This window comes from Accipiter gentilis, chromosome 14, assembly GCF_929443795.1.
Source record: "Accipiter gentilis chromosome 14, bAccGen1.1, whole genome shotgun sequence".
NCBI classification, from domain to species: Eukaryota; Metazoa; Chordata; class Aves; order Accipitriformes; family Accipitridae; genus Astur; species Astur gentilis.
In genome coordinates, this window is record NC_064893.1 from 9,050,679 (window position 1) to 9,073,698 (window position 23,020).

Here is a 23,020-nt window from a genome sequence, read left to right on the forward strand (position 1 = left end):
TAGAGTTTCAATCTCAGGAATGCTGGTACGCAGCACAGCACAGTTTCATTCTCACTCTATGACCTTCAGCAGGAACAGAGTTAAGCAACGTGGTATACTTTAAAATAACTCCAGCCCTTTATGTATCTTTCCCCACAGAATTAGCAGCACCAAGATCAGATCAAAGGAAGCAAGTATCAGTTTTTAAACTAATATTTTATCATTTCCAAAGTAAGAGTAATTTCACCTTCCTTGTTAAAGAAATCTCACATAAAGTGTGAGGCAATGGGTGCTTGAAAAGAATAAGTTAAACCTTTCTGCTCCTGTTGTATATCTGCTCTCCCTGCTAGACTTATCTACAGTATCTGAAGAACCTGAATGGAGAATTGTGATTCTGAGAACTTGCCTATTTTTTTCTCAGTGATACCAGTTGGTCTAATTAAAAACCTTGCCTTGCAGAGCAGTGTATTTTAGGAGTAGTCTGATGTCATGTCCTCTAGAAACAGCATAACACATAGTCTCTTCAAAGAGATTTTTAAAGTATGACAGCCAGTGGAGGCAGGAAAATGTACAGGGTGTGAATAGCTTTAATCAGTTGACCCACATCTCCCCCAGATCCCCATTTAAAAAAAAATTAAAAAAAAAATAAAAAAATTCTTTCTCAATAAATGTGGGTAGCTCCCCATATTTTTCTATTTCTGCGTGAGTGTGCTGTTAGACTTGTCAGGCACAAAACCAGAAATGACAGATGAACCATCCTGCACCAAGAAAGTGTGACCTCTGAATGTTTCATAGAGGAATCTCTTTAGCTCTGACAGACGTGAAAGATACAGCATTGTTACTTCAGGAAAGAGAACTGATCCCTTTAGACAAGCCTATATAATAATTACAAAGGAAAGTTTTGTTATATGTGCCTTAAACTAGCTTGAGATTATATAACCTTTTTGGGCAGCAGTATGATTTTTTTTTTTCAGTAATTTCTTTTAAATTCTACATAGAGAGAGGTTTTGATCACTTAGAAATCACCCTCAATTTTTACATGTTAACAAGGCTTTCATTAACATGTGAATGTGACTGAACATAGACCAATAAGGTTGTAAGATCAATCCTGTCTCTTGCAACGCTGTCTCTGAGCTAGATTTTTTTCTTGTTTTAAAACATACTGGGGAAATGACAGAAAAAAATCGGTTTATGATGCTGTAACAATGAGAGTGTTTGCAGAAAAAAAAAATTGAAAATAAAAAATTTACCTAACTGTATGAAATTCTGGGGGATAGTTCTAGAAAACAGTGGCACATGCTTGGCCACTAGAGACATAGTCAATCAACTGTAGAAATGAAAAGTACATTCATGTATTTATTTTTTTTTTTCAGTGAATTTAGGCTTATCTCTGCTACCATGCAACAAAAACTTCTGCTGTTTATTCCTCCTACAGACCACAGTCAAATCCAGGGAAAAATTCTGAGATCCTTTATAAAAGAACAGCTGTCAGTGCTGCTCCTTCTAGCTTTCTAGTACAAAGTGTTCAGAGAAGACTGTGTGAGCACTAGGAATGAGGATGGTTTACTAGATCTTTTGCATACAGTGAGAGACAGCATATCTGCAGTATTTCCACTTTTGAGAAGGCTGACTGACCCATACTAAATCTTAGCTTAAATAATAGAAGGCAACTTCTAGTTCTTTACATTCACTTGCCTTGCAAGTGCCAGGGGCAGGAATTAGAGGGCTCAGAGATTTCACTTCACGTTATATGTGGGACACAGAAATTGAGTACAAGTGCAAAATACTTTCCATTTCACGAATCCCCTGAAAAGCACTAACCCAAGAAGGGAAAAAAGGGAGGAGGAGGCAAGCTCTCAGCCCACTTTTTGGACTTCACTGAGCACAATTGACTCCTCCCCTCTTAGCCACATACCTACTGTATCACCATGTCCAGCCAGGGACCTTGGTGTGCAAAATAGCTGAAAGCTACCCTTAGGATGAGAGCAAGACAGCTGGTGTGTGGAATTTGGAGTCTGTGTTTCATGTTCTGCCTTTTCTGCATCTTTCTTCACCAAACAACAGCTAAAAGAAAACTGAAGTTTGTGTCCATGGTAAGTAGGTAGTTCATGGGCAAATGGAATTTCTTCAAAACCTGTCACTTACTGCTCTTCTGGTACTCTAGGGTAGGGGGGAGGGAGTACATTTTGAATATTTAAGTGTTTCCTGCATATTCATAATTCACTATTGCATTGTACAAAAAAATCCTCAATTTTAAATAAGATTTTATAATGTTGTCTCCTTTGTGCAGTCCTAGATGAACTTAACTTTCTGGATTGACAAAGAATGCTTGTTTTTATAGCACTAAGAGAGGAATCACATAGGATTATTTTTTAAATTGTAAAACAGGATTTCCTAACTAAATATCAACTGTGAAAAACCCTCTTTATCATGGAAGAGTTTCCGCTTTTCCAGTGATTTCAATGGATTAATATGCAAAAGAAATTTCATTATGTGAAACCCAAACAAGCATAAAATGGCATTGAATAAGCAACACGGAACTAATGCTGTGAAACTAATGCTATTTGCAATGATTATGACGTACAGTTTGTTTGCAGGAAGCCTGAACCTTGTTCTGAATATTGCACATGCTTGTAAATCACTTGCATACTTTTTTGTGCTGCAGTTTTCGATTTTATTTCTCCCTATTTGGATTAAGAAATAAAAAAAAATCTGGTGGTAAAATTTTAAAATTATGACACATATCTACAGGAATTATGCTGGACAAGGAAACAATTCATTGCAGGAATGAAAAATCTTGATGTGTCCTTAAGGATGTATCTTTTATCTGAAGTGAAATTCCAGAACAGGTTCAATGTTTTCAGAGTAACAGCTTAGTCTGTATTTAGATATTAGATGACCCTTCTATCACCTTTTGTGATGAAAAAGTCAACACATGGCTTCTGAAGGCTAATTTCTGCCTAGAAAGAGTACTTCACAGCAGTCATGTCAGCCACAGAAACTGTACCTAGAGCAGTAGTTTGTTTTTTTTTCCTTCTGAATTCCCAGTTAGTCCTACCAAAATATTAATGTTGTAATAATTTCTGGAAAATTACTTACATGCTTCTGTTTGTTTTCTGTTTATTTAATGTTGTGGTCTGTACCTCCTAAAATATATAAAACATCTTTAAAATATATTAAGATATTTTATAGTTTTTATAACTTGCAAAGATTTGAGTTAATTACTTTTCAAATGCCAGGGAAAAAAAAGAGTTACATTTGTCTAAATAAATCAAATGGGTATTGTATCTATCTAGACCCAAGAAAAGCACCATGAATATATCTACCATCTGTCAGATACAGTACTCACTGTCATTGCATATTCCTTTGACTGCACTAATTATATCCATTACAAAATCCCAGTAACACAGAGGGACTTCCACCTATTTTATCAGGTATTTCGCCATGGTGATCATACCCCACTGGAGTTTTTTCCAACTGACAAGCACAAAGAAGTTGCAAGACAGCAGGGATATGGACAGCTTACCAAGGTACGTTTGCTTACCTGGGCCAATATTGGAAGGTGGTCTGTTGATATTTGTTTTTTGGAACTTTGTTTTCTCTTGGAGAAAGCCCATATTAAGTTGCTATATACAGATCTCCAAAAGGACAGCCAAAGAACTTACTAGGAAGCTACAGCTACGAGCAGTCACTGATTTTAAATGGCACTGAGTCAGCCTGTTCTGGTCCAATAGCAGCGTACGTTGAGCTGTTTGCAGACTAGAGTCTTCTGTGAGAAGCCAGGCACTGGTGACCATCACAACTGACCTGACACCAAACATGAAGCTTTAACCATCAGTAGCATAAGGTGGTGGAAGTGCTCACAGACCACCCTCAATCTCCGCTAAGCAGGAGTGCTTCATAGCTCATCAACTACTAAGATCAGTACTAGCAGAAACTTCTCTCACACTATTCCAGAGAGAGGTGATTTAAAGCTCAGTTATTTTAGTGCAGGCATTGATGGAATACAGCAGAGCTGAGCTTGCACACAAGCATCAGCTGATGATAGTAACTAGCAGCAGCTAAGGTCACTGCAGAAACTGTGTCTCTGCATTAACTAATTTGTATTAGCTGCCTCGTCTTGTGAAGGGAACCAAGGGTGAACTCCTGTACTATCAGGCTGTAAGGGAATATGTGGGCACAAGGTTTTAACACTACTTCTCCTCTGCTCCCACCAGCAGTACCCACTGTGTCTGTGCTTCATTCCTTTTTCCCCAAAATATGTTGTTTGGATGGATAAATCCACTAGTTATTTGCCCTAGTTATTCTGGGAACCAGGCAGCCTCACTGAAGTAGTTTAGATGTGCCAAAATTCTGGATGTCCCAGGTAAATGGCTATTGTGCATGTGTAGGCAGACTGTGAGGTGTGTGTCTCTGTTAGGCTGCTGTAGAATAAGTTCGCTCGCTCGCACACCTTATGTCCAGTGGGTCCAGCATATTGCACATGTTTCTCTCTTCTAGGGGAACTAGTCACTTGCAAGGTCTCCACCAAAATCAGAATAGAACAAACTGCCTGAGGAGTTCCTCTTCCTTGCCATTCTTAGGAGGTCAAACTGATCTCCAGTGCAAGGTCAGGCCTGTGTCCTCTCACATCACTTCCGTTGAAGAAACAGAAATAACAGACCAGTTTTCTATGCTTTAATTCAGCTGTGACTCAATCATTCCACATATATACACTATGCAAGTTCAGCACTACATGCCAGCTTGCTCCAGGGTGTGGCAGGCTTCAAGACCCAGGTGTCAGGATTTAACAACACACATATTAGGCAAGTTGGAGCAGAAGCCTAGGCCAAGTATATGCCCTAGGAAACTGGATGCACAATTCCAGCAATGGAAAGAGGTGATCACATAGACACACTGTGGGCCATGACTGGCACTGTGGATAAAGCCCTGAGTAACTTAGCCTGATCTCATAGCTGACTCTGCTTTGAACAGGAGGTTGGACTAAAGACTTCCTGAGGTCCCTTTCAACCTGAATTATCCTATGATCCTATGACTTAGAAAAGAACTTTAGGAAGCAATGAGTAGTCACTGTACTTGACATCCCAGTGCAGAGTAATGATTACATGCTCAAAGTTGAATATATTCCAGTTTAGGCCAGGAAACAGCAGGTACAAGTAAAAAGATGATAATATTGAGACCATTGCAGGGACATTGCATGTGATTCTCATGTCATGTCTTTACAAAATTATGTTGGTAAGTTGGAAAATGTTCAGCTAAGAGCTACTAAAATGCTGAGGCTAGAAAACACACTTTGCTGTAAGACTAGAGAATTGTCATCTATTTAGTTTAACACAGAGATTAAGATTAAGTGACTCAATTCCATCTTATTATCTTGCTGGGAATAAGATCTATGATGGTAAAGAATGTGTCATTCAAAAGCGTAACAAGATCCAGTGGGTGAAAGCTGGGGACATAGTCAGGCAAGAACCAAGAATCAAAAGTTTCAGACTGTTGATAATAATTAACCATTGCAGCAAAAACCTGAAGGCTTGGAGGACTTCTACCTGAAGTCTTCTATTCAAGATTTTCTGTCTTCCTGAAAAATAAGATCTTGCTTGAGCTAAAACTGTAGCCTCCATATGGAATCACTGGTTATGATCTATGGGATTCTTATCCTGGACATGTATTCATGGACATGTGATTGCTCTGTCTGCACTACCAGTTAATCAGCTGCGAGCCAGCATTAGACCAGAAACTAGACAGACAGTGTTGGGACACCTGCTTTAAGTCACCCTGCCCCTCAGCCAGTCTTACTAGCTTGGCTAAACATACATATAGCTTTCTGTAGAGCAAAATGCAAAACTGCATCCATCAGGAAGACATATCTAATATTATCCGATACTGTAAACGCAGCAGTTTTACTGCTTTTTTTCTCCTGTCTTCTTTCCTCCTTCACTTTAGAAAGGAAAAAGGTCCTTATCAAAATAATATGAAATATTATCTCATTTTTTTGGTTGTAGGAATGGATGCATAGCACACTTTTTCAGCCTCTTACACTATTCTGTTACCTCTACAGCTTGGCATACAGCAACAGTATGAGCTTGGCCAGTACATGCGGAGGAGATACTCTTATATCCTGAGTGTTGTATACAAGCAGTGCGAGGCAAGTACTGGATTGGGGAGGGAGGATGTTTTTCATGGATGGTAATGGGACTTCCTGAATGCATGAGTATCTGAACTTGGTGCAGCTGGAGAAAACTTAATACCTATGGAATTCAATGTACTTTCAAAGTATCCCTGAAACTGTGGCTCAACTCTTATTCAGGCTGATGGTTAACTGAAAACCATGTGAAAATCTTTTTAGGCCGTATATCAGGTTCAGATGCCTCACTGTTGTATGGCAGGATATCTATGTCACGTACCTCCAATGCTACACTTCCACATGGAGTGCAGATACAGCTTAGTTTTCATTTAGGGTGCAGTTGTTCAGTGCTGTTTGGTGCCTACATGATGTTACAAAGTCTAGATGGTCAAATGGAGTTGGTCTTATGCTTTTCTCTAGGACTCCTAAGGGAAATACTACCATTTTGCAGCTTCCTTGTCTAACAAAATTTTATTCCAAGGCCCTATTCCAGCTTCATTCTTTCTCCCTCCTCCTTCTTTCTCATGGTCCTTCTTCAGCCCACTCTATTTTAATGGCAGCTTCCCCAGCACAGTACCAGTCCCATTCTTTCCTACCAAGAGAAAAAAAAACCAAACAAAAGTACCAGGAGAAATGACCTTCCAAAATTTTGTCTTTTTTTTTCTCGCTTCAGATTTATGTTCAAAGCACTGACTGTGATCACACACTTATGAGTGCTCAAGCAAGTCTTGCCGGGCTGTATCCACCAACACAGGGCCAGATTTGGAACCCCAGAATCCTTTGGCAGCCAATTCCAGTTCACACGGTGCCACTGTCACATGATAATGTGAGTATAAACTATCAGCATTTGATTTCCCTTAATCATTAGTAAAATACCTAGGATATGAGATGAAGGAGCAGGATAAAGGGCATGGTAAAGGCAACGCAAAGTACATTATGTTACAAGCATTGTGCAGAAAGGCCTAATAAGCTGAGTAGAAATATTGTCAAGAGTTTCCACAGGAATGGACTTACATATCAGAGACCTGGAGTTAACAAAGAAGGAAGAAAACAGAAATCCTAGGTACAGAGAAAAATAATTAACCTACAATGTGAGTAAACCACTATAAAAGTAGATTAATCCCAAACTTATTACAACCATGACTTTTTTTTGTGTGAGAATAGGAAGCATACCTATTCTCACTAGTGCTTCAACATTTCTTAGTCCGCAGCCAATGGAAAAGACAAAAGAATTATTCTGGGACTTTGATTACAGTGAGAATTGAGTCGCAGGATTGTTTTCCATGCACTTTGAAGGTCAGCGCATGCACTTTGAGGGTTGGTGGAAAAAGTAAAAGGGAAAAGGAAGGAGGACTCCGAGCTTTAGGAGTATGAGTTCATAGGGCAATGTATTTATTCCTCTCCCTTCCTCAGCTCCTCACTGTGGACCTATAATGAACTGTGTGCATAGAAGCTCTGTAGCCTGCATATACTTGTCCTAGGGAGAAAGCTTTCCATTTGTGGAAAACCTATGGTAAAAAGCCAGAAAAGATCAGGAGTGTACAGTTTGAGTCCCAGTTTGGGAGAGGAGGTTTGCACATGTGATGCAAGATAAAGCGTGTTGGATTACAAGTCTAGTTAACATAGTCTGTGATGATAGGGGAATCAGATTTAATAGGCCATGGAGCAATGATTCTCACCTTGGGGTTATGAGAGCATGAAGATGGAGGATATGGAGACACATAGCTTCCTGTTCATGCACACAGCCTGGCGTAGAGTCAGGAGCTGCTTCTGACACTGTCACAGATGATGGTATCCCAGCAAAGTCAAGCATACCTGGCCAGTATCAATACCACTAGCAAACTCAGCAATCGAGCTGCATCTCATTCACATCTAGGGGAGCAAGTAAGTTTATTCAAACAAATCATTGTCATGAACACATATAAATTTTTCATACTTTTTAAAACTATTTTGTGTTTTAACTCTATTCATCTTTACTACACATACAGGCTAAGCTTGAAACCACATGTATCCTACTACCCAAAACAGGTGTCCATCACTTATTGGTAAAGTCATGCCTGTTCATGAACATAAGGTTATAATTCAGAAATACTTTCCTACCTTCTGGAATAGATAGATTATATTTTTTAAAGGATTGAGGAACTGCTGTGAAGCTTTCCAAGCTAATTAGCTTTCCAAGCTAATTATCCCTTTAGGACTCTCAAGTTCTTTTTAAAGTTCTTTTAACTGTGGGACTACATAGATAGAGCGTTATTACTGGAAAAAAAGACAAAAAGCACATTAGAGAAAAACACTAAGTGTCAAATTTTGCTTTAACTTTTATTAAAAATTTAACACAAAAAACTTCAAACAAGAATAAAATCAGTTTAGCTTAGATAAATGAATTAACAAATTCTTAAGTTATGCAGTCACACGTAACCTTTAACCTCATCTGTCTTGAATTAATGAAAGACAAAACTGAGCTATAGAAACTTCACAAGTTTCTATGATTTAGCTGAACTAAATGAAGCTGTGGTAAGTCCACTTTATACAGGTGAATATGCAGAAATACTCCTACTGTAGTCCAGCTGATGCTTGGTAACTTGTTGCAAAAAGGTGATGATGTGTTTAAAGGAAAACTGAACACAATGAGTAAAATCATCCCTGGGGAAGCCAAGCAGAAAGCAGTTCAAGAAGGCTTGTGTTAGTCTTCTGTCAACGGAAAAATTTCATCTTGTGTAAATGAATCCTTTAACTTTGAACTATTGCAGCTATTATTCCTCTGAACATTTAAAGATTATTTTGTAAGTAGTCATCAGTATGACTCTTACAGTCCTGAAGATGAATATCCCTGAAAACTACATTCCCAAATTATTTTTCAGCTTGTCCTAACTAGTGCAGCCAATCAGAACAACAGTCCTGCAAGGGTATATTGAATTGCAAAACATGAAGCACCTTGCCTAACTAGTGTTTCACAATTTTCTTTTCAGTTGCTATACTTACCTTTCTCACACTGTCCAAAATACAATGAGCTTCTGAGAGAAACCTTTGCAACAAGGGATTTCCAAAGGCAACTCAAGCAGTACAGGGTAAGTATTTTCAGTTCTGGAAATCTAATTAAAATGTACCACTTCTGTCAATATTATCTAACAACTAGGTGTAAAAAATAGCAGCCAATATAGTCCTTCCAGATCTCTAATCCTCACAGTGGGTGCAAACAACATACCCAAGAAACCAATTACAACATTACAGATTCAGCTGGACTAGGCTATTCCCATCAATTGAAAATTGGAAGTCATAGAAAAGATAAATTACTGACTACCTTGCAAAAAAACAATCCACCTACCTTCTAGGAGTGCAGACAAAACAAAAACTCAGATCAAATCAGTGCTGATACCTCTCAAATCACTCCAATACCTCTCTGTGTTTACTCCCATGTAAAGCAACTCCTCTGATGTCTCTGTCTGTATAACTTTTTGCTAGTTCAGATTCCTCTTACACCACAAAATGCCCCCAGCAAAATTCCCCAGATTTTGTATAACAGCCTCAGTGTTTTCCTCAAGCACCTGTTCATGTTTCACACCCAAAGTCTTCATTCAGGTTCTCACTTATGTTTCAATCTTGCCTCTGTAAAGTATCCTTTCCTTTCTTTCTCCACCATCAAAATCTTTGCCATGAGTATGTAATCACTTGTCTATTCTGCTGTGACTTTCTTTTTCACAGGTTTATTTGAAATGACACTATCAAACTCACCTGCTTTTCTATAATCTTTAGCCATGGGCCTCGGCCACCTATCGGTGGCTCTACATTTGGGTATTATATGCAAGTGAATCGTAACTCCTGGTTTTATGAAATTTATATCATACCTCCCTTCTGCTCAGTACCAAAATCAGAATAATTCTGTTTATCACACTTCCTTTAAGCACTTTTTGGATTTCTGCCAGACTTCCTCATACATCTGTGTCCCCTCTACCCCCCTTCTGAACATTTCCACGAAGCATAAACCACCACCATCCTTCAAATCTGGACTCAGATCACCAACCTTGTCTAGATGAATAGGCCAAATTCTCTTGCCACTAGGGAATGGTTCATTGCTTAAGTGCAAAGTGCAAAGACTATCTTGTTTCTAAAAATTACTATGTACTAGTACAGCAGTGTATAGAAATGATGTTAAAAGGCCCTGTGTACTACAAGTTTGTCTTTTTGTATTCCAGCCATTTCTGAAGTTTTTAGCCACTCATACAGGATACCCAGTGAAGAAGTTGAACGCTGAAAGAATTTGGAAGCTCTCTGACACTTTACAATATGAGGTAAATAATATAAAGAAAATTCCTAAGGTCCAGTAGAAATACTTACACTTCCTCAAAACTGGTTTTAGCTCTTATTTCTATTGTTTGTAAGACATCAGAAGAGGGTATGTCTGTGCTTCCAAACTTTTTAAAATCATAGACTATTTTCAGCTTCTTCCCCAGAAACCCTCACCTAACATCAAACTTGTAACTGAAAATCCTGTAAAGACACTATGACTGTGTGAGGGGGTTGTCCACCACTATAAGGAACATAAACAAATTTGGCCTACCAAATCCACGATTCTGTCAGTGACTGCATATGGAGAATTAGATAAAAGCATACCTTTGCATAAAATTGTCTTGTTACTCCTCCAAAGCCTCCAGAAATACACAGGCATAAAATATGCTGTTGGCAAAGAAACATAAGCATCCTTCCACAAAGATTTTATGCAAATTGTATGAGCAAGAGAAGGCATTATTTGCATGTGGACAGTAGTGGTCAGAGTATTTTCAGGAATTAAGCAGCCATTGGAATGACACAAATGGCTATTTGTGCAAGTTTGGGAGCCTGTTCTAAGCAAAGGAACCAGGCACATCACAAAGCATGGATTTCATAACAAAAGGGGTACTGTGGTGCCCAACTGTCATGGCCATCTAGGTCCCACAGTCTGGTACCTCTGACTGGGATGTGAAAAATTCCTGAGTGCCCTTAATTCAGCAACAAGCCCCATTTCATGTCACTTCAAAGTCTAGACTTACCTCAGCTGAAGCAAATGAAAATTGCAGAGTGTTATGTTAAAAAGTTATCGTTGCAGCCAACTTTCGCTACAAATGCTTTAATGCATAATTATTTTTAAACTCAAATATTAATGATAAATTGGTCATTAGTATTGAGATATCCCCTAGAAAACTGATGCAGTGGATTTCACAAGCAACACATAATACTTGGGTGTGATGCTAATGAGTTTACCTTCTGTCCTGCAGTTTCAATAAAGGTCCAACTTTGGTCAAAGCAGTCTTGAATGTTAGCCAGGGCTTTAAGTTAAACGTAACATTAACATGTTCGGACATCTCACTATAATTTCAGTGAGGTCACCCTTCCATATTTTCAAATGCAGGATAGCTCAGGACCACAACTTTTTATGTCAATTGCTATATCGTACTAAGAAACCTGTGTCACCAAAGAAATGTGCAAAATTGACAGCTCCCATCAGGGACCTAGCTAAATGCTAGAAACCAAAACCAATTAGTTGCATTTTTCCTTCTAGTGTTAGATTTGATGAGTTTTGGTCTTTCATAGCACTCAGTGAAGACTCTGGGGGTATCAATTAAGACATCTCCCATAAAAGCCACTCTCATCCTTTCAAGCATACAAAGAGAGCTTTCTTACATAGTTTTTTAAACACAGTTCATGAAACCACAGTAGCATGTATCTCTCTGTATTTGTTACTTTTGACTAAGTGTCATCTAACTTTCAGGTAACTTGGAGACTGAGGTCCTTGCTTGCCTGCAGCACTGTCTTAAATAGCATGCAACCAGCCAATTGTTTCCTCAAGACATCAATCACATTTGTTAACAGAGAAAGTGATACATTGTGACCTGAGCTGGTTTAACCTAACATGTTCTATTGTTCAACTGTTTAAACGAATCATTTAAGTAGTTGGCATTTTCCTTAGAACTTGTTGCAAGACTCCCTCTGGTGAGCTCAGTCCGATGGCTCAAGTTCATAGAGGTTACATTGCACTAAAGGAAAGATACCAACCTTGTTTAAACAGGAACTCAGGGTAATGCCGACCAGGAGTGTTGGGTGTATCTTCCCTTCTCACAGTTGTGACCATTAATATACCTTGGGCTGCATCCCCAAGGAAAGAATAATCCATTCCACTGTAGCTTGAGGGCTGCATCAGTATCCAATAGACCTGGTATAAGTTGGTATGAATTCCATCTAAATATCTAATCCCTATACATATACCTCATGCTCCGGTATATCCGAATTACAGCTATACATATTCCTACTTGATCTCTGGATCTCAGTTATATCTCAGAGCTGCCAGCCCTTAAAATCTTGACATTTAGATAGGATTTGTTTCAGTAAAGATCTCAGGATATATCCCAGCAGATGGCCAAAGGAGTCAAAAAGTGATATTTTTGCACCTGACAACTGCGTTAGCAATTGGCATAAATAATGCCAGTTGCTTTTTACATAATTTTTAGTATTCTATTTCCTCTTCTTGTTGAACACTGCCCTTCAAATTTGTTTTAAGCAATGTGATGCTATAAATAAGAATTCTGCAGCTGTCTAAATGCAAAATACAGTTATTATTTTATTATAAAGAGAAAATGTTACTTGAGTGAAACATTCAGAATTTGTTCTGAATTTTGTGCCAGAACAAACAGCAGTAGGAATCAGTAAGAAAATCACCATGTTTTCTTTCTTCACTGTAGGATATTAACAATTACACTTTACCTGATTGGGCTACTCATGGTGTCAGGACCAAGCTGATAAACCTCTCAGAACTGTTATTGCAGGCGGAATTTGGGTTCCACAAACAAATACAAAAATCACGTTTGCAGGGAGGTAAGCTGAATTCTAACCCCATTAAAAACCATGAGTAGAATGGGAAAGAAGAAATGGTATATAATAAACTTTGCTACCAATTCCATAGTAGAACTACAAAAGATGCCATGATGTGGATATTGGTGATCAGCACTGAAAGATTTTGATTAATGGCAAGACAGATGGTGAGGATATGAATCACAAAGATCCTAATCCAACATTATAAAGAAGGTGTCATTTTGGTTACACTGTATAAGAAATCCAAAGTAATATACAGATTCTTGCTGAACTGAATCAAGTCTGGATTTAATGTAAGCCATCATGCTTAACTTACTTAACAAAATATTATTTGTAATAATCTCTAGGTTGGTAACTTTGTTGCCTAATAGTCTTCATATTCCATTCCTGAGAGTACTAGAATGAGATTATTTAACTCTTCTAAACTTTCTTCTGCTCAGCAAATAGTAGCTGAAATTTAAAAATAGTTTATACCTTTTTAATCAGACATTCTTCTCCATTCATCCACTGTCACTTTTGGGGCCTCATTTTTGTTTTATATGGATACTGTACAGTCAGGATCTGTGAGCTACAAGGACAAATCACATATAAGCATGGATCAATTTTTTTGCTGTTTTGGAGCTCCAACTTACAACACTAAGCACAAAGTTCAAACCTCTGCTCTTGCTTTACTAACAATTGCTATTAAAAAATGTGCCAGTAGCCAAAGACGATACACGAGTCTAATTCTGCTAGCATGTACAGCTCTCATTTTAGGATTTTCATTTGTCAAGATTCCAACCTTACGCTAACATACCAGCACAGCCATTGATTTAATTAATATAGTTTGTCTTACAACTTTTCAGCAGTTAACATTAACAAAATACAGACAACCACATAATTTAAGAAGGCCCAGAGTCCAAAGGATATGCTCTTTCTTTTCCTCTGGAAATCAGGAAGTCAATGGAGTTACACACAAAAGAGGGTAGTATTCGTTACCCTGCTCTTCTTGCACTGTTCTGCTGGCACAAAGCAGGTGTGAATGCACTGTTTGAAGCTGTTGAGGCTATTAGGGATCCCCCATACATTTTACACAGGTGTAAAAGAGGTCCACTGTTCATATAAAAGATAGTATCAGAATTAACCAGGGCAGTCTGCACAAATTACCTATAAAGTCAATTGAATAAATCTGGTGCATTTAAAGACAGATTGTGTTAAAACAGTACCAAGTGATGCAGCTGTTAACACAAGCATCCCTTTCATTGTCATTGCTTTCCCATTTTCTTTCAGGTATTCTTTTAAAAACTATTCTAAAGCATATCTCAGATGCTAGAAAGCCTTCACACCAGCAAAAAATGGTTATGTATTCTGCGGTGAGTCCTTTCTGTTTCTTTTATGCTGCCTTTCTGCAGTTATTAAATGCAGTGAAAGCCATGAAACTTTATTTCCTTCATGAAATACAGCTACAAGCATTTTTTTATTTGGTTAACCTTAAATATCATCAGATTGTTTTCAGTCTTTAATGAACAGATACTACTTTGAAACCTGCAGCATTCCATTTTCCACCTGGTGTCATAGCTTGTTTCACTGTAATATTGTTTTGATTGAGCAGAGAACTGAAAATCCATGCCTCATGTTTTATTGAAGCTCTATCACAAAGACAATTTAGAAACAAACCTCCTGCTTCCTGCATCTTTTTTCAGATGCAAAAGGAAAAAAAGAAAAAAGAAAAATGAAGTCAAAGTTAGTTATTTTAGAAGGTCTTATGAATCCAGCTACTAATTTGTGACTTTATATTTTTGTTTAGAATGTGAAAACACTGTCATTGGAGATGGAAATTTTTTGATTGCTCTCAGTAAAAAGCTCCTATTTTGAAACTGCAGTTAGATTATGACCTATCAGGTATATATCAGCCAAAGAGCTTACTGATCTGATCTTGGATACTGTTCACCTAACACGCAAACCCACCAGTTCTTTTTAAAAGAAGTTTTAACAGCTCCTACTAACTTTGATAAGAACTACAAGTGACTAAGACTTCTTAATATTTACATATATATAGATGTTATACATGCAGCATTTCGGTTTGTCCAGCCATTAAAGGACAGCATTGGCTCAGTGTTGCAGAGGGCAAAGTGCAAGTATTAATGAGGCCACACAAGTAATGTTAAGTGGACAGATAATGCACTGGACATATTGTTAAATAATAGGTATATGTAATCGTTTTCAATAGGACTTTAATTAAAGGTTTCTTCTGTTTACAGCATGCAGCCACCATTGTTGCCTTACAGACAGCACTCAATGTCTTCAATGGGAAACACCCTCCTTACAGCGCCTGTCATTTTTTTGAACTTTACCAGGAAAAAAATGGGTAAGTATCTGCAAGCTGTACTGCTAACTTACACTTTTTCTAAAAAGCAATTTACTGGTACCCCAGACTAATTAAACTGGATAGACAAGGTTCACTACACAGGAGAAGATTATAGACTGATTTTAATTATTATAATTGGACTCAATTTAGCAGTTATTGACAGTAGCAGAATCACAGCACTGCAGCCTGAAAACCCTCTCTGTATTTCTTCATTACAGTTATGAGAGGTTTTACTCTACCTTTTTTATCTGATTAACTCCCTGACTCTCTACCAAGAAGACAAACTACATGCAAATTGGTGTTGACCATCGATTGTTTAAAAGATCTCTTCAGAGTACTAATGATACATATTAACAGCCAGACAAATAAGCTGGCTAAAAGTTTGTCCCAAAGTACGATCACTACAACATTGAAAGGCTGTGTGGTTCTGCATACCTAACTTTATTTTGACCCTTCTGTATTTTGAAACAGGCAATACACCATAGAAATGTACTATCGGAATAACTCTTTGAGAGATCCTCACCCCATCACTCTCCCTGGCTGCAAATTTCGTTGTCCACTGGAGAGATTTACTCAGCTGGTCTCGCCAGTTCTAGTACACTCTTGGACAAGAGAATGTAGGATGTAAGACATAAAAAAAGGTAAGTTAAGTGCTCTGGGCACATGTACCCAAAAGTAAAGTCAGGATTACATCTTCTGCTGAGAGCTCATTTGAAGTAACAGTCATTTTCATAGGGGTCTGGTCTGAAATGAAAAAATATGCAGATCCAGTAAGACAGAAGTGTGCCCATGGTCATGATTTCTACTCCATTGATACATTTATCTATTCCAGCCCAACTTTCCAGTAAAATGGAATCAATGCTGGTTAGGCTTTAGGGTACTATTTTTCAGGGGGGGTGGGGGGGGGAGTTTTAGTACAGTCAAAAAGGGCTTCAGTTGCTGAGGAAGCAAATACAAATGCACTGAATTATAACAATTCACCTTAACTACTCTAACTGTAGAGTACTTGTCCAAGCCGATTAACAACATTATGCATTCCCTTGATTTTAGAAGACATTCAGAGATCAAAACAGATGAATATTGACTAGTATACCAGACTGGTACTTACCAGAATGTCAAACATATACAGACATACATTGGCATACTAATACATTCCCTAGTAGGTTGTCTGTATCTTCATATTAGGATGTCTAACTTTCCATTTTGACCACTGATAGTGTTTACGTTTGCAGAATGAGGGAACAGGAAGGCAGAGAATTACATTGTCTCTCTTGTATCTAGCTCTATATTCCTTTAAGGAAGATGAAAAGCAAACAGGCCCCAGGATTCAAAAGCGTCCTCACTTTTTTGATGATCAAATGTTGTACCTAACATTAAAAAATCCCATATGGCTTTCTGAATCACTGATCTCAAGAGGAATTTGAAAGGTCAGAGATTAGAAGAATGCAGACAAGCCAACTCACCTGGTTGCAAATAATTTCCTGTTAAATATCTTGGAACCATGAACAGATTGGAAATAGTTTAGCCAGAATAAATGAATAATAGCAACTAATGATTCACAAAATACATTTCTTCACTATATTCATTGCTTACAAATTCTCAGGAAACGTATCAGGAAATTACCACATTTAATTGCACAAGGTAATTTGTCAGGGGGAGGGGGAGGTTGGTTCTGATGATTTTTTTAGGCCAAGCAACTAATACAGTCATGGAAGATGGTGATAAATACTTCATGTTTATACCGTGGTCCCTAGTAATCTAAGTTTTGTGGAAATTAGTTCCCCTCCTTCACAAAGTAAACTGTGCAACTGATCAAGTAAATAAAACAAATTATCTATCATATAATGAAAATTTGGCATTAATGAAGACACAAATATTTAGCCCTTAAGTTCAACACAAAGGCTGTACATTGTTTCAATTCTCAAATTTTGCTTAAGTAGAAGTTAGATGGTGTTCAGGCATATTACACCAGGTCCAGCATCACTGCTCATGACTGCCTTAATTAGTAGTCCTGAGTGCTGAAAACACATATGGACTACAAAAGAGATGACAACCAAAACTGACTGTCCAATCAAAATATTTGTCATATTGTCATATCAAAATTTGGCACTTTCCCCTGTTTTATCCTAGTTCAGAATGGTTCCATCTCAGTAACTGCTGGGTCCAGATCCTAATTTTGGGGCTCATAACTCTTTTCCTGCAGGCAGGAGTTTTAAACTCTCTGCTGTGCATGAGTGGCACTTGGGAAAATGCCAAGGCACGCTGCCCCACAGCCTGCACAGTGCAGCACACTGACAGAGGGACTGCACTGTGCTAAGCCACTGTGCATTACCAATTCTCAGTGAATGCAGATAGGCTGGAATGGCTAATCTTTTAACTCCAGGAAGCTAAACCAAACTGAAGAGTGATGCAAAGAGTTTACAGGTCACATTTACACCTAACATGCACAGCTGCAACATCACTGATTGCAGCTGTTTTCAGCTTTGTCAAAAAATAATCTCAAATATTGTCCTTTGCTAATGCATATGTTAATACTTTGATTATACATGCATCAGAGCATTTAATGAATAAAAGCCCATAAATGTGATTTTTTGGAATGAAATCTAGGAGTGTGAGACTGAGCTCAAAAATTTACCCTACACAGCTATTCTACGTGGAGACACCATTTCTGAAACATAGAGCTGTTTCCAGAAAATGCTTGATTGAAGTTTCATGGAGATGACTTGTGACCCCAGTACAGGGAAATGCAGGTGTTAGGCAAGTATTGCTATTACAGGTCACACAAGAGAGTAGCAGTACTTGAGGGTGGTATGAATCAGAGCCAATTTCCTCCACATGATGATGACCATAGTGTGGAACATAGGAAGTGAGTACAGCTGAGCATATTTGGGAAGGCAATAAAACATTTCTCTGTGCTCTTTTGGCTGGTCAGGAAGGTTTCAGTGTGGATTGGCTCACCTTTTCAACAGACTTTTCCTAATTCCATCAAAATGGGAACAAATTTGTTAACTTTTCTGCACTTAGTCTGAGCTACCCACTTGTTGAGGTACTATTAACAGATTTGCCATGTTTTTGGAGAGTGAGACCATATGCTAAGAATGACTCTCTCTTTTTGTCTTACCTTCAGGTGTTCCCTCCATGATCTTCAGTGTGATTAGCTTTATGAAACAATTCGTCCCACACTGTGATGTGTCTACAGTCTAACACTTCTCACTAACTTCCATCAGCATGGCCAACCGTCTCCTGATCTCTATCAAAAGAAAATATTCCTCAAGACAACAAACCAAAACTATAGAAAGTGGTGACTTATCCTTCATGAACATTCAATTTATTTTATCAAGTGGTAAAACCCAAGTGAAATACAAAACCAGAGTAATTTTTCAAGATCTATTCATTCCAAAGGGTCTTTGGCTGAACTAATTCAAGAATGTAATTGTAGTTAGCGTTTTGAAGGGCTATAGCCTTAATTTACAGCAAAATTGGAAAATACGTCTAAAGGCATGTTGCCCTCTTTTGAAGAATGAGACAAGAACTTCCAGAATTGGTGAGGGAAGCAGTGCTTCAAAAAGAGCCCCCAAAAGGAGGAGTCATTCCAGTGTCCTTATACTTTATTTTAAGAAGTAATGAAGCATTTTACACAAAAAGATCCCAGAAGCTACAAAAATTAGGATAATGGCTGTTTACTTAAGATATGTCTGTCTTTTTCTTTTCTCTGGCTTATACATGCACAAATACCCCACCTCTGTACAGAAGGAAGGTGAGACTTACAGAAAGAGTGGACCACGGATCTAGACCTAAGAGAAGCCTACAAACAGCCAGGCTGGCTACCATGAAGGCCTGGCAGGCAATTGGCTGACCCAACAAGGCTTTCAGATATTGAGTCATTCTATCTCTTTACAAAAAGACAGCAAGGCCAAGTGTTAATTTTGAAAGAAAAATAATTTGTGGTTTCAAACATCTTTTTAAACACCTTCCTTTTATGTTACCTTGATTGTATTCTCTGATCTGATCATATAGAGTCTGTGCTTCAGGGAAGTCTGAAAGTCCATACTGTTCTTGACATTAACAACAAAAAGATCCTACTGGCAACACAAAGTAAAAAAACCCAGAGCTACATGCTAGTTAAAACATGCAGAACATGCTGGGCAATCCTTCACTAGTCACATTTTCTAATATTGCTAGTGCGAAAACAGTTTGTGTTCTTACTACAAAAGCTTGATCAGAACAATCAGATGCAACTAACTTCTGAAAATAGTGGACAATTCTTTGCTTGAAGAACTGGGCTTTCTTATTTTTTATTTTCTCATGGTGGATAAGACCTTTGCCAACAGCCTTGTTGCCTGTGGATCATTTCAAAGAGAACCAGAGTAATAGATGAAATGGAGAAAATTTTTATATTCCAGCTTCCTTTCCTTGGATCAGCCTTTTAAAATGGATGCTAAGCCTATGAAATTTATATTCCTTTTTAGAACTACAGCATAAGCAGATAACTGCACTGCATAAGCTACAAAGGAATCAAAATAATAAAAAGATCCCTTTCCCCTCTAGCAAGAATCTAAGTTTCAGAATTCTCACTGTAAAAGCCCATTCTCTTCTAAGCAGGGCCCAAGCAACAATTCCTGTGCTTCCTAAGCTCGCATAAGAAACACAGTTCAAGAAGAGTTGTAGTTAGATTTCACAGCAAAGAAGTTCAAACACACAGATAAAACCAAATTATTCCCACTAGTGAAAACACCTTTTACCATAGCATCCAAACAAGGGTAAAAGTGTTTTCTAACAGCATGAGACAACCAGTTCTAGCTGTTTCTTAATGCAAAGAAGAACAAGCTTGTTTTTTCCATATTACCTTAATGTCCATAATGGACACCAGCAGAAAGCCTTCCCAGGTCTGGCAGCCCTCATAGTATAGTCATTGCAAGCTGTTTAAATGATTCATCTCAAAACCATGCAGCTGATCATCACACCTCCCATAACAAGAAGTAATTTAAAAAAAAAATTGCTAAAAGAAAGCAAATAGGGAGGAAAATTTAAGACTCCATCTTTATCAGTATTAGTCTTCTAACAAGATTGTAGCCTTGCCTGCCAAAAAAAATTTCTAGGCATCCACTCTTCTATTCTGAACCTGTTCCTATTCCTCCTTTTTCTGAACTTGTGCCAACTTGTGTTGCTTGAGTTGCTTTTAATGTTTTGTTTGCCAGATATTTAGAAGTTCAAGAGCTGTAAAGGTGGTCTCATTCTTCTCCCATCAAAGGGTAACTTTTCTGCTGGTTTCCTAGATTGGGCAAGGCTCACATAGAAAATGCAATACAGAGCTGAGACATTCTTCATGATTCTCTTTAGCCTCCAGTTCCCAGTTCCTCCCCTCCTTCCTCACCCAAAGCCACCTCTTAAAAATTTTCAGAACTGCATGAAGACCCTTCTGTCCCACAGATTTGTCTGGTATGGGGGATCGTGGAGCTGGACCCTGGCCTCAGCACTTCAGTTCACCTTGGAAGTGCATCCTAGCTGAGGCCAGTGCTCACAGAACACCGATAGAAGGTCCCCCTTTTCCATCACATCATCAGACCATGTCTTCTTCCCAGCTACAGGCCCCAGTGAGTGTACCTTAAAAATTCTGATTTCTGTTGAGCAAAATTAAATTTCAAATTTAATTTCTAAATTAAGATATTTCTAAATTATTTTATTCCCCTCATCCCTATTCAACAGAAACCCCATCACACACATTCTTTACAATGTTTTTTGTTCTTAGGACTATCACTGTAGAAACACAGAAAGGAAGACTTCCTTTATACCTTGTTTACTCCAAGGAAAAATAAACATCAGTGTTCATTAAGTCTGAAACATCATGCCCAGATCTTGTTGTATTAATATAAATAGGGCATGTCAGTGAACAAATAATAAAACTCTAAATGATGTTTTTCTACAACTGCACCAGCTGACTCCATTTGAAAAATCTGTCCCATAGTCTTTTGCAGGTATGAAACCATAAACAGTTTCATTTCAGTTCCTCTTAAAGAAGAAATGAGCAAAAAAATTACAGTTCAGCTTTGTAACTATTTAGAATGCAAAGGAAAAGATTTTTTTTTCATATCATGTTGCAAAAGCAGGATCACATGAAAATGCAACTCCCTCTCTTCTTTCACAAACAATGCATAGACAGTCCAGTCATGTTTTAAAGAAGTCTTGCTATTATACAGTAACCTGAATAGTCATAGCTGCTGTGATACAGGCGAGATGTAGCTCATGATGTTCACTATTTTTCCCGTCATACACTGAAACAATGTCAGCAAGATGGGGAATGAACAACAGAAAAGCAACAGTAATGTTGTGCTGCCTGGGAAATGTGGCAGTGGACTGCCAGGGCTGTAATTTTCATTCCTTCCACCACCTCCTTTATTCTTTGGGTTATTTACTGAGCTGAGTGACTATCAAAAAAGAAAGAAAAAACCCCAAACTTCACATAACTCACAAATACGGATCAAATTCATTGAGTAATTTTGATTTGTTTTACGGCAGTGCTACAAGTAGGTGTTCCTTCTTTTCACTTAGTGTACTTAGGGTACTCATCAGAGATGTGGCAGACAAGTTCAAATCCCTCCTTTACCAAAAGGTTCTGACTCTACATCTTCCAGGAAATAAAATCACCACCAGGCTGCTGAGTTTCAGAGGGGAAAGTGAAGAGGAATAGTGCTTTCTGCCTCTTTCTCACCACTGTTCACTTTGTTTACATATTGGCTGGTGTACAAATTAGGCTTCCTACGTCTTGGGCAAATATCTTAATCATAAAACCAGAAAGAAATGTTCCGAGTACCCTGTAACCAGGTGAATATTAAAAATTTGGGACAAACTAAGAAATTATTAGAAGACACTGAGTAGACACTTTCTTCCCCCGGCCTGCCTTAGAATAGTAACTTTGTGCTTAGGGCATTTTCTCCTGTAGTGCAAGGTACAGGTTCATGTCCCATCACCAGCCTAAGCAAGTTAATTCTTCCTGCATCACAGATGAACTCCTTTGTCCCTTCCCACTCCCCACAATTGGGTGAAATCACCCCAACCCATGCCTGCAAGACAGTCTTTTGTTTTTGTCATAAGTTATTTGAAATGGTGTTTGGAAAACGTGTCGCTTTGTTCACTGAAACAAAAATTTTTCTTTTCTTTCCCCTTTTCAGGTCAAAAAAGCTTGAAAAAAATGATTGCAGATAAATCCAAAGTAAGTTAAGTGCTGATCTGCAAATTCAGTCTGTGACAGAACCTGAGCTGTTTCCCCATGTGAGCAGCCTGGTCCATGAGTACCAGCAGCAGTTTCATATCCAGCTGCCTTGACTGCAATGACTTCCACCCTTTCAGTGTATAGATTGTGCTCCACCAGCAGCAGTTACCTAAGGTAACCCTTGCGTACATTAAAGCATGGGTTCTTTTGCAACCAGTCTACTTCAAAGCCAATCTAGCTATGCTTCAGCAAGCCTTAAAGATAGATACATGCACTTAAAATAGACAATTGTGTTTAAGCTAATTCTACTTAATCTATAATTTGATAATTAAAATATATGCCAATGAGCCAAATTAACATAAATGTGATTCAAATTGTTTAGGTCCACTTGCATTATAATGCTTGGACAACTGTAACTAGACTGATTTAGGAATGATTTTTTTATTTATTTTGAAGCAACTTTTACTGAAAAGGGTAAGGATTTAATTGTTTCAGGATATGACAAGTTTATAGCTGC

At 38.1% G+C, this 23,020-nt stretch overlaps 1 protein-coding gene across 1 annotated transcript; it reads left to right on the forward strand.

Annotated features, from left to right (window-relative positions):
- The first annotated feature begins 1,958 nt into the window (after window positions 1–1,958).
- On the forward strand, window positions 1,959–15,921 carry LOC126045661 (prostatic acid phosphatase-like). Its single transcript, XM_049817068.1, has 10 exons — window positions 1,959–2,072; window positions 3,414–3,509; window positions 6,038–6,124; window positions 6,777–6,929; window positions 9,073–9,171; window positions 10,297–10,392; window positions 12,817–12,949; window positions 14,216–14,298; window positions 15,187–15,293; window positions 15,765–15,921. Exons 1-10 carry the CDS (start codon window positions 1,959–1,961, stop codon window positions 15,919–15,921), a joined length of 1,125 nt encoding a protein of 374 aa, XP_049673025.1.
- Window positions 15,922–23,020: the final 7,099 nt, after the last annotated feature.